Genomic DNA, 16,692 nt, shown 5'->3' on the forward strand with positions numbered 1-16,692 from the left:
TTAAACGGTAATACCAATGTAAATTTTGCCTTGCCTTTTTTTTCCTTTTTTATTAGCTTAGCAGATTCTTTGAACCTTCTGGAATAGGTGCAAAAAAAAAGGCATTTTTTTTAACTTGTTTTCCCAAGCACTCCAAAAATAAGTTGTCCGTTCTATGTCTTCTAATGCATTAAGAGGCATTTTTAGAAAATGGCTTTGGAACTGTTTCCAAACAGATATAGATTAGTGCAGCTTTATTGAAACGAGTAAATTGAATGGATTGAGTGCTTCTATCAGCAAATTGAAAGTTTGCCATGCAACATTTGATATAAGTTCGCCTATCTCCTCTTCATAAAGTGTAGAATGTGCGATTTTCTCTTTGATAGGTGGAGAGGTTTATTTTTGGATAAAAAATCTTTGACGGTAGAGCCATTCAATGGTTCTAGAATTGCAGCTTGATAGAAAAGAGGCGCAAAATTTATTGTAATAAAATAGCACGTCTGTAACGCGTTTCAAAACTTTAAAAGCACTTTCCCCGAAACACGATTTTTAAAACAATCTGCAACGTAGCACTCGTTCATTCGCTTTCATTTGTTTCTCATTCGAATTTTCGATAAGGTAATCTAAACGCTTTACATTAATAAACTATCGATTATTATATGGTTAAAAGTTCATCATTTTTAATCAAATACACGTAAATCACACAAAAATCGATTTTTTAAAAAACTGGTTGCATACTTCACTAGCTGTAGGCATTATTTGGGATTAATTGTTTTTTTTCAGATGTGCTTAACTTCAAGATACCCCTCGAGAAAAACTTGATTGTTGTCATTTTTAATATTTTCAAAAATTACTAATCCTTTTCTTTTTTAATACATAATAACCTGCTCGAATATTATTGTTCTTCCACCTGCCTTCCACCTCAAAAGAATTCCCAAAAATACGCTTTTTTTGAAGTTTCTACAGTGATATCACCCATTAAGCCAAATCTTTTCGCACCAAACGTCATTGCAAAGAATGCGATATGAAAATTGCAAAGAATGCGATTCTGGAAATTTCCTGGAATTTCGCAGCTCGCAATTAGGATGTAAAAAGCGGGCTCAATCAATATTTCAGGTCGTCGAACATGAAGTGTGTAGAAGAACTTTACCGATTTGAATCAAATAAGTTGAAATTGTTTGTTTGTTAGCTCAAAAGTACGCACAAGCGCGTAAGCCGTAAGTGCGTAAGCATTCTGGGATAGGTTAGGCACAACGAAGACTTTTTCTTCGCTATTATTGATCTTTGATCCAGACCAACCGCTTGGCCCATACTGTAGCGACCCTAATTTATGCCGTCTGCTGTGTAATGCCATTATAGTCAAATATCCTAATAACATGTCGACCGAATAGTGCGAATTCGGATCGTTTCATTTTCGATACAATTTTTAAAGTTTTCAGAACTTGCAATATTCTCTTCAAACAGACGTAGCTTTCCAACGAAAAAAAGAAAAAATATTGAGTCAACGTTAAAAATTTTGTTTTTTTTTTTTATTTTGACCAATCGCTTAGGAGACGACTCTTAATTCATATTGTTACGAAAATCTCAAACCCAGTTAATTCCAGCTAAGAAATTTTTCCTATTAATAAATTGCCTTAAGAAGGAAAAACCAAATGCACATCCGCGGGCGCGTCATGCAGCCGCAGGCCGATGAAAACGATTAGCGGGAAATGCAGCCAGAGATTATATATAAGAACAATGAATTTGGATGGAATAACATGCTTGTAGAAATGTATATAATTAGAATATTTGTGGAAGGGAGAATTGGTCTGGCAAGAATATTTGAGTTGAGAGTACGGCCAAGGTAAATTGTGAATAGTCCTACTGTTAAGGAATGTAATTGTAAATAAACAGGCTTTGAAGTGTATTTCTCTTGAACAAAATATCCACGGCCCAGTGATGCAGGATGTATCTTAGAAAAGCGAATTTCATAACAGTATCATACGATAATGGCCAGAAGGAGGTGATGAAAAAGGCAGAGATGAGGAGACGTTGATGACCGTAGCGTTGTGCGTTTAGGTCAAATTATTAAGTTTTACGCTTTTATCGAGCGAGCACTGAAAGTAAGCACTACCGCACTTGAAATTTGGACCCACCAACTCTGAATGTGCATCCGTGATTCTAATCTACTCATTAATTATTTAATTATAAATTTCGTCCTTGCCAACCTAATACATCAAGTTAATGGTACATGTTTATAATTTGTGCAATCTAAAGTTTTCCTCAACCTTCCTTGAGAGCTTCCTAAAGATTAGCAACCGATCTGAATTTTCTTGTTAAAGCATCATCAAAGGAAAAGGCGCTTGTCACGGGAGATCCATTTAAAAACTTTTAAGTTTGTGACAGTTTGCCATGTCATTATTGCTTCTTCTGGCACTTACTTCGCCTTTTTTAAGGGAGAATGGCCGAGAAAGAAGGATGGGCTTTAAATGCTGCATGATATTTCCGGCCGATGAAAGCAACTAAATGACGCAATCTGAAGGTAGATATAATTTCTAACAGCCTCAAATTTATTTAAATTTCTGCATTAAAATATTTAACATTATTATCTGCCATACGATCAAGAGTGTACATTTTCCAACATGCTTCTTATGTCTTTGTTGAAGTGGTCTAATAAACCGAAATGCACTCTATTACACACAATTACAATTATTTATGTGATGATGCCAATCCGTACAAAAACATGATTTAATATACCGCACCCGATATGCGATACATACATCATACGATGCTTTACAAATTTTCGCTTTATTTTGCAATCAAATGCATTTGCGTTTGTGCGCACGTATATTAGTGTCGCCATAGACGACGTCATCATTTATCGAATCCTGTATGTAACGCAAGCCACTGGCAAGAGTTGAAAAATTCGACTAACAGTAACCATGAATTTTCTTTGATTTTATTAAGTTGAAGAGAAAATAATATAGGTGCGGACAGCACAATGTTTTATGATCAGCTCTGGATTTGTTCTTGTTATTTATATTATAAGTTTTCAGTGTTTATCCAGATTTCGTCGTATGTTTGTAATTGTTCACTTGCGTTGCAGACGCAAAATAATCACAAGTTCCCCATGAAGCGGACTTATTCAGAGATAAAAAATAAGCAAAATAAATTATTATATTACGCTAGAACAGATAATATTACCTATAAACGAAAGAACTTTCCAATCCATACCAATCCTTACTCTCACTCGCTGAAATGTATTTTAGAGATCAAACATTTCTATGAAATGATTTTATCTTCGGCAGTAGAACAATTTGTTTTATTTACCTGTCTGCTGTCATGTGGCTTTAAGTCATTTCAAGCATATAAGAGGAGAATTACTTATATTCAGGTCAAGTTACACTTACACAAGTACTATGTATAGTAATTTGTTATATCTTGCTTTCAAATGAACTTAAGTGCACTGCATACAACCGAAGCTCCATTCTACATGTCTTCTTTTAAATCTTTCAATTGTTTTTTTTTTCTTTTTCCATAATTAATAATCAATCATAATCTGGTAGTGCACTCTAATAACTGTATGTAGTTTCATGAATTTGCTACAGTCTCTCTAGAATGAAAGATTAATATATGAAAGTGAATTCATTTGTACAAAACTATATGTGTGGCCAGTAATGGCAGAACTAAAAAAATGTGCTCTCCTTTACGTCGGCTTCTAATCTTGTTGGATTCTTCTTCTGTTTTATGCGTATTCGGAGTTATTTCAAGTTATATGCATATGTTAGCTCGTTTTTCATTTTTACAGGAAAATTTTAAAGTACGTTTTCGTACGATAATATATATTAATGAAAAATAGTTTTGTACACAACACAAGCGAGAAAATCGTAGTTCGTTGCGACCGAATCTTTTACACCCACCTTTAGCTTAGAAAAAATATATTCCTATATTTTTATTCACGCACACATAAGTATCCTATAGGATTGTCAATAGGGTAGGTGTGGCAACTGTTGACGTTGTTTATGGATAATGAACAAAAAAACCATTTCTTTCGCGCTTGAAAACATACATACTATGGGTTTATGTGGTAATATACATGTGTCCTGCAATAGGTTCAAACCAAGTTCAATATATCTTAATTTTTGCATCCGAGGGGATATCTTTCAAATAGATGGACAGACGGACAATATTTGATATTGATTAGGAAAATATACGTTTTATGCGGTCTCAGAAACTTGCTTGTATGCATTGAAAACTAGATTGTCCCCATGCTAATCGAAGACAGATTCGCTCATGAATATAATTACGATACTCGTGTAATAATAAATGAAATGAGGGCAGACTGAATGCAAGCAAATCAATGCTGAGTTTTAAGAGTAGTGGTAAACATTAAGCTGTACAATCAATTTAGTACACTCCCGAGTTTTAGGACGGTGCTAATCTGACCAGTCAGCTACAAAACCACAACTTTAAAAGAGTGCACGCAAATCAACCTCTTTTCGAAGTTCATCGATAGCTTTGAATCAATATGTTTTTAATTTTCAATTTTCAATTCTCGGACTTGAAATTTTTTCACAGCCAAAAGCCTGGCAGATACCTATGAATAAAGTCGTTTTAAAATTTACTACCGATCAAAAATGTGCAAAGGTTTTTCGACAATGATGTATATCATGAATAATCGTTTCTTTTTTCCTAAGTTATTTTAATTCTTTAAACGAAAGAAAAAAGTTTTTTCAAGTAACGCTTTATGTGTTTTCGCTTTTCAGCGCCGCGAAGAATTACTTACCTAAATAGGTGCTGTTTGTCAAAACCCAAAAAATTTTTAATGGATCCACCATAACTACAACACCTGCAACTCGCGCAACGACTACGATAACGGCAACGGCAACAATGTTGTTAATGTTAAACCATGAATTTAATTGTTTTTTCGTTAATTTCGGTCGCTGTTGCGGTTTTTCTTCTGGTTGTATTTGAAGCGATGTTTGTCGGTGGTTTCGTTGCGGCACTACTGAGAGGAGTAATGAGTTAAGTAGAAGGAAAACGAAAAACGTACAACAGCACATGAAACAGCTTTTAGTGAGAAATGCCTACTGAAAAATGCACAAAACAGGGGTAAGCCTTAGAACAGGATGTGTAGCGAATGCAAATGTTTTAAGTGCAGCAGCATTAAGCACTTTTCGAATTTATTTTTTCTTCTTTTTTTCTTTTCCTTCTTCTTCTTCTTCTCCTTTTCCTTTTCACTGTTTCTCTGGTTGCGCAAATTCGTTTTATATAATATCGGGAGCCTTAAAAAATGCAAACAATTATTTTTTTTTTTTTGGGTTACACTATGAAGCGTTGACGTGACTTGAAAACTTATTGCTTGTTGTTAAACATATTCAAGAAAAAGAAATATATATATTAAATTTGATTGCAGTTGATATTATTATTCTTCTGAAGTTGCTAACTTTGGTCAACTGTCAACTTATTCGAGTCTGATGATTACAAGACGGGCTTCGTTGCAAGTAATGATAATTGAATTGTTTGAGTTTTATTGGTATGCAGGCAAATGTATTTAACATAGTCCAATATTTTGTTTACAATTTTTCGGTTCTTTCTTGATTTTCCTTTAATGAAAAGTTTTACTATATTTTTTTACTTAGTTATAAACTTCATCATTAGATTTTTAAAAGAAAAGTTATTTGATATTGTTTTCGAAACTTGAATCGCATCTGCCTTAAGACTGCTTTCTTTCTTTTAATTGTTGACATTTCATTTTAATTATATTACTGTGAAGTTTTATTTGCAATATTTTTTGTAATATGTAAACTTTGTTGCTCTTTGTTGCATTTTAGCTATTATTTACTTTGTTTTCCTAAAATTTAAGAAAATATAAATTTGAATTCTTGAAACCTAAGAAAATCATAGCTTGGTTTATTTAAGTGAAATAATTACAAAAGAAAAGACACTCGTCAGCATTTTATATTTATTTGTTTGAAGATTTTGCTACTATTTCTATTTATATTAATTTATCTCAAGGTCAAAGTTAGGTCATTCACTTCCAAGATCCTTTTATTAACTATTTTGATATTGTGCTTTGTAAGTTACATCAAACATGGAAACTTTTTCCTCATTTACAATTAATGAAATGCTTTAATTATACTTTTTAAGGGCAGTTTGCTCCTTCAACCAACTAACTGCAGCCTCATAAAAGTAGCTTGTTGTAGACGTTTGAATGCATTGAAAAATGACGTTTAGAAGAGAGATGTAACTGACTACACTTAGCACTCGAGCCTTGGCCAACTTTCTACCCACCCATGCACACGTCTGCTCCTATCTCTACTCTCTTGTGTGATTTAACATAAGTGTATATAATACATATGTGTACACAATATGTTACTTCCGTATGGGATAACGTGAGAAAGTTTTCCGGCCTTAACCACAACCGCAAGGTCTATTGCATCACTATCAATAATCCCGATAATGTACATATTACATGTAGAACTGACAGAGCTGACGGCGTCTGTCGTAAGCATTGATTTCTTGAATTTCAGAACATCAATTTCCAGCTGTCTTCTATCTCAAGTAAACCGTCTTGCAACCCCTGCTTTTCACTGCTGAGAGCTCATTGGCAACAACACTTGAAACTGAGCAAAATCTGTCCATATTGGAATTAAATTTTGATTTAATTACTCTAAAAACTGAAACCTTTCGATTCGAAGAAGATCATATTTTTCATTCTATTTTTAAAAAGTTTCTATAGTTCCTGCATTTTTGTATTTCCTAATCTTATAGCAGAAGTTTCAACATATCAATTCAAAAAAACTTGGTATATGTATTTGGTATAAAACTGAATTCAAACGTTATCGCCCCATCTCTTTAAACGCGTTGTAATGTACACTTGTCTTTCGTGATTTCTCGTTTTTCTTTAACTTCTTTAGAAACCGAGTTCGTACCACTCAATTGTGTTGTTGGAGTTAGCAAAGCTCTTACGTACACATTGTTTTCAGGAATTTATATTTAAAGTGCTTGTGGTTTCGTCCGTTTTTATATTACCGTTCAACTCTTTTGACTCGAATGACTTTATTCTGCCTACCTATCCTTTTAGAAGCGCTTTTACCTAACTTCATCGTGACATTTTTGTGTTAATCCCTTTTTCCGCTGAACGTTCTACTAATCCCTGCCCATCTTTTCGCTGCAAGAGATAGGTAAGACGTTTTGATTGTGCATTTGCCTTGTCCTTTCTTAGGAATGGGATATACGTAGGAATGGAGTATACGTTATGAAAGTTTCACGAATTTTGATATATATAACAAAAGATGACAATTTCTGTGTAACAAAACTTCGTGTTGCTGGGGAACAGTGAAACATAATAAATTTTCTCCTAGTGACTGCCTTAGGAGCTGCAAAATTCAACGTTGCGACATTTCGAAGCTAATTCGTTTACACCTCATTCATCTGCATTACATTAATGAAAATATATCCCCTATACGCTGCCTTTGCGATGAAAATGATAAATTTGGGCGTCCTTGCCGCCTGTGACTAGCCACTCTCTATTTTTAATCCTTTAATGCTTTTAAATCAATCGATATCTGCCGATAGTAGCCGAAGGCGAGGAATCTCGACTAGCAAGTCAGTGGTCGTGGGTTCGAATCTCAAGTGCGGTAGAGTTTTTAATAAAAGCCGATAGCCTTAGATGCTAGTGCTTTTGAGAGTTTAGTCTTAGAATTTATTTCTCTGGCGAAATTAATAATAACAATAATAATAAATCAATCGAAGCTCTTACATCACATCTAACTATACATGAAATTGTAAACTCTCTACCTATGCATTTCTTCTTATGTATATATATATACATCAATTAATTACCAATACTGTCTAATTTTAAGAAGCCTAAAATGTATTGTAGCGGTAGCCTTATGTCTCCATTGCACGTTTATGGTTTTGTTTACAAGTAAATAAAAAAATAATAATTTACCATTAACATGGCCAAACACAATTTAATCCGCGTGTAGTTGTCCTTAAGGAGTGACATTACTCATTCAAGTGAGCAGTACTTCCGCCTGCACCCATCTAAGCGTACGAAGGCTAATGTCTGCGAATAGATAAAGATGGGCACGCTAGTACAGTAAACCAGCTTACATTTAAAAAGGAAGTAAAAGATATCGCGTTTAACATAAGTTCGTCGCTTCGGTATTATTTAATTCCGTACATTTTCTGGGTTGCCTGTACTACATATCTTCGCGAGAAATCTTCGATGAAATCTAGGTCTACGACAAGGATCAACATTTTAATTGTTAGGACATCGTGGCGGAATTAAGCTTCAAATCAGATCAGAAAACTACTTTTGAACTCTTCGCGTAAGGATGGATACAGAAAGAATCTCGATATTCAAGTACCGCAGGAATTAACGGTGAGAAATCGAATGGGCCGAATTTCCATCTACGAAGCGCTACCGAAAAATGCCGAATTACTTTTGCGTAATTGAAAATGTATCCCATGCGCTCGAAACACGTATAAGGTAATCTACCGCAAACGGGATGAAGCGGTGCCCATAGCTAAGTCTGCTTAATGACTAGCAAACCGTACTTAATTAAAAGCCTGTTATACAACAATAGCTATTACAAGAGTGAGTTAGAGCCAAGTAAATATTCCGACCACTATCCATATTTATAACGTGCACTACATGTTGTAGGGAGCATATTAGCTTTGTGCTGGTTTATGTAACACTTAGAAGGATTTAGGTTAAATCTACTTCCTTTTATACCGATCGGTCCAGTGTTATTCCAATTTCGAGTTAACGTTGTCTGTCCATATGTCCATCGGTCTAATATCTATCCATGCAGGTTATGTTCAACCCACCGTGGACATATCTTACTGTAGCCGCCAAATAACGCCTTATTTTGAACAAAACGTTTCGTAAACAATTTGAAATTTTTAACATGTGTGAACATAGCTCGCTAACTAATATATAATGGGTGAATTTTTTGGACCTGCTTAAATACAACGCCCACCGATAGAAACTAAGCCTTCATACTTCAAAGGAATGCATCGTTCTTGAGAATAATTTGACATTTGGCCGTAAAGGTATAATTTTTGAATTCCACTTCATATAAGGGTTTTCTCACCAAAACTAATTTTTATGGCAGAACAGAGTATAATTTTTAATAAGAGCAGTGAGATGCTTGAGGAGAAATTGAATTTTTCTCTAATTTACAAAATCGTGCAAAAGTTCCTTTGGAAAGCATGCCTTTGCATGGGAATTGAGTATAATTATCGCTTTTGCATCGCCCATATTAAGCAAAGTGGCATAGTGGTGCATTAGTGCCCAGCCTTCCTACTGCTTTTTTGCAATTTACTAGAGATGAACTTACCTCCTGCTAAACTCTGATAAAACGATTAAGCGAGATGTTTAAGTTTTTTTTATTACGCGAATTCATTTAATTATTTAATTAACAGCATTTGCTTCCAAATATTTTAATTACAAGAAGCCTCTCTTCAACTTCCATTAAAGATTGCAGCGAATTTTATATTTTCAAGCAGCAATGAAGAATATAAAGTTCTTACGAGATGATGTAAATTGTAATTTAAAAATTTTGCCACACTCAAGCCAAGTTTTAAACTTTGCTCCGCATGGAATTTTTCAATTTTTTCTTCCTCTTTACTATACACTGTACGTATATATGTACTATGCATAGACTAAAACATGTGTAAACATAACAGCAAGGGCACATACAGCAGGACCATTAAATTGTTGGTATGTGGGTTTAGATAATTCGAATGACTTTATTTTACGCAGATAAAAACCTATAAAAAAAAAAAAGAAAGAAGAGGAAACACAATGACCCTGCTTTTCAACTATACGAACCACAGAGAAAAGTACATGAAAGTAGAAAAAGATATGCGAAATGCGAAAACGTTATCAACCCACAAGCAAAAACAGCAAATCTGCTAAATTTACGGCAATAACTGTTTTATAGTTGTCAACTTTTCGTGAAACTTTTGGGATCTCAAAGGGAAGGCAACAAATGGAAAAGATATAAAATATTTGAAAAACTTCTCCTCTCGAAAGTATATGAAATTTTTACTAAGCAATATTTTTCAAAGCTATGATTTTCATATAATTTTTTCACAGAATTACTTAAACGAAAAAAAAAAAACCAAAATTGTTGTTGGTCTTTGCGTTAAGAAATGTGTGTCGGGACCCTCGTGTAACGTTACCAACGCATAACAAGTAAGAAAATTAAATTCGGTCGCTATCGAATATATTCTAGCCGTCACCGTTTACCCCAAAAGAAATACAAAAGAGGTAGACGAACATTATTCTCATGTTCTTTAGTATTACGTGGGCGCAGTTGATTTCTTCTGTTTTGAAAATAACAGTTTTTGTCGTAGAGGGATATAGGCGTTGTAGGCTTGTTTTTTGAAAAGTTTAGGTCAATTGCAAATTCTTTTGCAAATTTTTAGAGGATATCTTCATTTTCGCTAACGGGAGATGGTTTACCACAAATACTAGAAAGTTACCGCTTCACCCTTTTACGGTAATCGGGGTATCCTCCCACATGTATTTGAAAATCAATTCAGAGCTACACACTCTTTACTTTTCTTAATGTAATTACGCAAGACTCAAGCATTAACGAATTTCCCGAACTGTGTTCCGAGATTTCAAAGGAATGGAAAGATGGCTAAAAGAATTTTTTTTGTATAATCCAGTTTTTCATCAGAATATTTTAAATTTCAAAACATTTCATTGCAGTCAAAAACAAGTCGTTTATATAAAATTTTAACCTCCACTGAAAGTAAATTTTGGCGATGCCAAAGCAAAGTGTTTACGATCGAAAATTGCAAGAAATTGCTTGGTATTGAGTAAAGCTAAGTTTGACTACTGCAGGAAGTTTAACTGAAAAAACAGATCACGGGCCCTAGAACTCTATTGTCTAGAGCTTCGTTTCACCTCTGGCAAAATTATGCATAAAGCATTGCTTTTGTACCTACTTAAAATTCATTTAAGCCAAGAACTCCTTCTACTCCCTACTAATGCATGGTAACAAAATGTTACTACTGTCCTCGTCGGAAATTACAGCTAATGAGCCTTTCAACATTTTTGCGCTCTTTGCGGTTATCAATAATGACCAAAGGTGTAATGGGTATGAAGCAGGATGCCTCTGACCAGATGTAAGTGTAGTTTTGGCCTTTTTTCTTCTTTAAGTTTTAATTGCTTCAGTTGTTTTCTTTCCACGTTTCGATCTTTTAGAATTTTGCCTGTTTATGTCGCGCGGAAATTGAAAGGTAAACAGAACGCAACTATGCAGATTTTGCTAACATCGAGTATTATGATAGGATGTTTTATAAACATTTTTATTTTGCGTAACTTTTTTTGTGCAGAAGAGAAAAATTCAAGATTTGAAGCAAAATTTATGCACTTTGTTGTATTAGAGTTGTCATATACAAAACTGCCAACTTAAAAGGCAGAATGATAGCGTAGGATAATTATTAGCTTTTATAGGAAAGTTTTTTCTTTTCTTTTAGCAAAAGCCCTGAAGTCATAAAAATGTCATGCGTGGCCTAAATTTTAACAGAACATAGTCTAAGTGGATCAAATGCTCACAATTTAGCACTTTAACGGTATAATTATAGTAGCTACACTTCGAATGTCTCTGTGTGTTCATCTGCCGCTGCCTGTCACATAATTCCTTGCAATGTATTGACATCGACGTCTAGTTAATGTCAACGCATGACGTTGGGATTCATGGAATTTTTAAAACGTAACGGCTGTTGTCATAACCATATCATTACGTTTTGGAATCGTTTCTGCAAATCAAATTTCAAAACATCTAATGGCTTACTTATGCTCCACATACAATACCTAGAGTTTGAAGCTTGAAAACATCACAATCTCGAAATTAGATTTAGCGAATATCGTTTGACACTTCCTAGCCTTAGTCGAGGCGTTCGTATGTCTACAATTGCAAAAAAAATCTTCAATCTCTATATACTTACCCTAGTTTTCAACTACAATTTTTAATTTTACTTTTTCTCTTAAGCGGCAATAGGATCGTTTCGTATTCGAATACCAAATAATAAATTGAAAGCGCTCATATTTATCTTTACAAAGTACATAAAAAATGTACTGCGCATTTTTAGACTACGGTGTCTTAATATTGATATGAATACGTTTTTGTGCCAAAGCGCTATTTTCAAAATTTTTTTTATAGAGGAACACTATAATAACCTTATCTCAAAAGCTCTATTTTTTCTAGAAAATTTTACCTTCTCCTTTTTTTTAAAAATTAAAAGCAGCATAAAATACTTAACATTAACTATCTTCGTTTTTCTTCCTTCTACGTTCATTTCCATTCATTAGAAGCGCTTTTTTCCCTTTACCCAAGAATCGTAGCCAACAGTATTCAAGTCCCGTCTATAGCTTCTTTCATGCCTTTTTGACAAATTGTTAACATTTTTCGTGTATGATATCATAATTAAAGCATAATACAATAGGTGTGTGTGTGAACTCAATTCAATCATTATTCTGTAATGTGTTTTTGTGGTTTGGCGTTTCAAACGCATTTTGCCCGTACGTAAGGTATTTAAAAGCACGTAAGGTATTTAAACAATCAGCTTCCGTCAATGTCCTAACAACTCGATCTTTTCTTTCACTTTTGAAATAAAATAAACTAACTGTATAATAAAAGAAAAGAAAACAAGGAAAATCGTGCAACAATATGCTGTAGCACAAAGTTTACATGCACACGAACTCTTTAAATAAATACGATTTTTTCTATAGCTTATGCTACGCGTGCATAGGATATTAAGAAACGTCAAATAGGGAAATTTCTACATCTTCTTTTATCGAAGCAAGTAACAGCCCTATAGTGATAAATACGCTAAGTCATGCCACAATTGTTCATATAAGGGGTTATATGGAAAGTGGTGAAAGAACTGGTCCACTCTGAACCATTCGGCTTTGAGGCAAAGCGTGCCAGTTTACCAAATTTTATCAGAATATCTTAGAAATTGCGGTCTATAGAGGAGAACAGACATAACGCTTAGCATAGACAGACACACTTAACTTTCTTAGCCGGTCGGTATAATATATGAGAGGTCAATCTCAACTCCTTCGAGATGTTGCATACTTGGGCACAAAGTTAATATACCCACCCATACCAATACAAACAAGTGGCGCAAAAGGATATAAAAATTGAAAGTATGGAAGGTCTGTGTCGCCCACACATCTTTGCGAGAAAATTACATTTGATTTCTAAAACTATACTAACTGCATACAAATTGTACAAGATTTAAAACACTGAGATTATGCTACAATGCTATACATTGTGCAGACAATTGTGTGCTTGAAATTTCCCTTTAACTGACGTAGCGATAAGGAAGAGAGCCGCAAGAATATTAATAAAGGAATTCTTTGCTTGAATTTATTATACAATTAATAGTTTGGAAAAAGCTTCCAAATTAGGTTGAATCTTATTTGTAGGATGTCTCACAATGCATGTCTCCTACGCTCTGAGCTAAATATTCTACCGACTCTAGCTTGAAAGATTTATTGCATTTAGAAAGCAAAAGCAATTGCCGTTCAGTTTATTTGCAAATGGAAAAAAAATGTTGTGGTTATATTTTTTGAGAAGATAGTAGATGTTAAGCAACGAAAGGAATTCTTCGAAATCTTTTACATATTTGCGGTTATCGATTTCTTCCAATACATCTTCATTATTACTATTTTCAAAATTCCTTAAAATGCTTGAGCTCTTTTATGGATATTGAGAAATATTTGATTTGAAAACATATTTCCTGCAGTTAATAGCTTTTGTTAGCATGCCATACACAGTGTGTCGTGTGTTGCAAGATTAATAAAATTAAAAATAGGTTTTCAGTAAATTCAATAATTTTTAATGGCTTTTTCAAGTTCTTCCCTTAATGAATTTTTGAATTTTTCTCCAATATTTATTTATTTTCGTTTTGAGGGAGGTAACGCTTTACTGTTTTTGAGTTTTCTTAAAAAAAAAAAAATTGATTTTTATTTTTTATGTTCTTTGCTTTTTATTTTCCAAGTAGCGACAATGAGTACAGTACCGTCATAGATTGAACAAATGAAAAGTTCAAGTTAACTATACACAGATTTTTGATATTTTCCAACGTACTGTCGTGATGTCACTAGTGCTGAGTTCTAGCGTGCACATCTGATAGCTGAAAGAAATTATTATGTTTATGTATACCTGAGAAGAAACCAAGCCAGCGCACAACTAGTACTGAGCAACTGCAAAAAGAATAATTGTGTCTCTGAAAGGAATATACATATATAAATATACATGTATATCTATCTGTACATATATCTGTATCCATATGTGAAAAAAAAGAAAATATAATAAACTTTTATTCGACTTAAGTCGACGTCCCATCCGCTATTACGTATTTCAAAAATATTATTAATAAACTAAAATCATGTAATATATAATTAATTAATTGACAGTGGTCAAGTTAAAAGCAAAATCATTTTTCATTAAAATGGAATCAATCACTGTTTCTTATATATATACATATCACCAGTATATATATATATACATATACAAATCATGAAAACAGTTAAGTATAATATGCGTGCGTATCAAGCTGACAGTTTTATCTTCTGGGAGATTTTGCATTTTGGAATTTTAAGCAATGTCGACTACGTGGAGAAACATGACGACAAGTCAAAATTGTATTTTATCTACAATTAAGAAAGAGAATTTAAAAGGATCAGAAAAAGTGCCGAAAATGCGCTATTCAAAGGCAACAATACATGCCTAGACAATATGACAAACGTGCGCAGTGTTCAAGCAGAGCTGTCGGCTAAATCAGTTTCATTAGCCGCGGTCATCAGTTCTAACTTCTTCGCAACATCTGTTGAAATCAGTTGTTTTCAAGAGTGCTCCATACATACATTATACATTTAGTTTGTCGTCTACATTTTTAAAAAAGTGTCACATAATGCAAATTTCCGAAAATGTTATGTGGCGCTAATCAGTGCGAAATAAATGCTTGTAAATTAAGTGCCGAGACTGTCCGAGGAGTTGGATCGCCCTCTTTGCGTGTCCCAGAGTATGAAATAAAGAATAACAATTTAAGTAATTTAACGTTGATTTATATGATTGAAAAAGTCAGCGTGAAAGTGGATCGAACAATAGGAAGTATTGTCGTAAAAAAAAAACCGACTTTCTTAGTCCTTTCATTCGATTTTTTGGTCACAAACTGACGTAAGAATATCGACGCAGCGTTGTGTTCCTTGTTTGAAGCTTCGTCTTATTTTGGTTTTGTTCTATTTTCCACTGCTAAAGTTTAAGTGATACCTTTGATCGAAATAGTCTGAACCGACTGAGAGAGATAAAAGAAAATTTAAAGAATAAAAACCAAACAAATGCCAGACATATTTGTTCGTACAAGCGTGGTCTTTCAACACTGGATTGCCGGGTGTTGGGTATATACTTGTTTTGCCTGAAGTGGCTAAATTTGACCTAAACATCAAAATTAACGACTTTTCTTTTTTTTTAAAGACTTTTCCGTTTTTAAAATACATTTCTTTATTACGTTTAGCTTAGACGGCTGCGCTTCCACGTCTTTTGAACGTTAGTTGAACTTGTTGGCGAACTAGTCCGGCTGTTCTGAGTACATTTTTCCCATACTTCATTGCTTAATTTGCCAATTTGACTCATATCCGCCAAAATAAGCATAGCACAAAAGGAAACTAAGAGGCCGGGAGGGAATGGAGTTAGTATTTGTATACCTTTCTTGAACTCCTGATTTTTCCAAATATTATACAGTGCTAACGTCGCGAATGAGTCAAGACGACTCGCTCCGGCAATTTAGTGGCCGGTGAAACTTATTTCGATTGGCTCTTTTGTTAACGGAATTTACTTGTGCACTAACCTTTGCTTCTTCTTAAACTTTTAAGTTTTTCTAGTATTGCAGATTTGGATAGGAACGTGGACTGTTAACAAGTAATCAAAACTGGATCAGTTGGTTGGAAACATCCAATGTTTCCAATGCGCCATTGCTTGTCTCCTTCTTCTTACATTTACAAGTTACAAGCGGAACGAAATTATTAAGTTACTTCTATTCTCAAGCATTGCTTCTAAAAAAGCCACAAAAATACTTAACAGCAAACTGCATCAGATATGAAAGTAAAAAAAGGAAAAAAAAACTGTAACAATAACGCACACAAAAAACAACTCTCGACTCAAACAACGCGCACTGCTTAGCAAATGCATCTCTACAAAGTTTAAGTAACTGAAACGAATTAGCAATGGCTGCTTGTTTTTCAACGTCAGTTACATGAAAAGTTGTTATTCCATAGAAACCCGTACAATACGAAAAAGAGGGAAAGTAATAGACAAACCAACAACCAAGGTAATAATATATTCTTGTTATTCTTAAATGTCAACAAAAAATTTATATTGTTGCAATTTGTTTACACTCACTTTTGTTCGCTCAGCAAGCAAAACATTGTACTATCGTAAACGAGAATCCGTAGAGAACAGAGGCAAGAGTTCATCTTTAGTTTAAAACCTTTCATTAGGGTATTTATTAAACTTCAAGCCTAGACATGTGTTTTGTTTTTTAAAGTGAAAAGTACATAATAAAATATATGCAAAATGTTTTAAAGAAATTTATTATAAATTATTTTTAATAGGTATACATTCATACAAAGAAAATAATCCTTAAAAGGAAGCGTATATATTTTCTATAGCGGGAAGATAAACGGGATCAAGT

General features: G+C 33.8%; 1 protein-coding gene across 6 annotated transcripts in view; it reads right to left on the reverse strand.

The window, feature by feature from the left end:
- Positions 1 to 16,692, reverse strand: part of LOC119640662 (putative neural-cadherin 2) — a 317,900-nt gene that overhangs the window by 51,284 nt on the left and 249,924 nt on the right. For 4 of the 6 annotated variants that reach the window (XM_038038856.1, XM_038038855.1, XM_038038860.1 and 1 more), the window contains exon 2: positions 4,745 to 5,812. The exons of the other annotated variants lie outside the window; for them this stretch is intronic. In XM_038038856.1, coding sequence (XP_037894784.1) covers positions 4,745 to 5,021 — 277 coding nt within the window. In that variant the 5' untranslated portion in view covers positions 5,022 to 5,812. The remainder of the gene's footprint in view (positions 1 to 4,744; positions 5,813 to 16,692) is intronic. 6 annotated transcript variants of the gene reach the window in all.

Source organism: Glossina fuscipes, unplaced genomic scaffold (genome assembly GCF_014805625.2).
Source record: "Glossina fuscipes isolate IAEA_lab_2018 unplaced genomic scaffold, Yale_Gfus_2 121, whole genome shotgun sequence".
Classification (NCBI taxonomy): domain Eukaryota; kingdom Metazoa; phylum Arthropoda; class Insecta; order Diptera; family Glossinidae; genus Glossina; species Glossina fuscipes.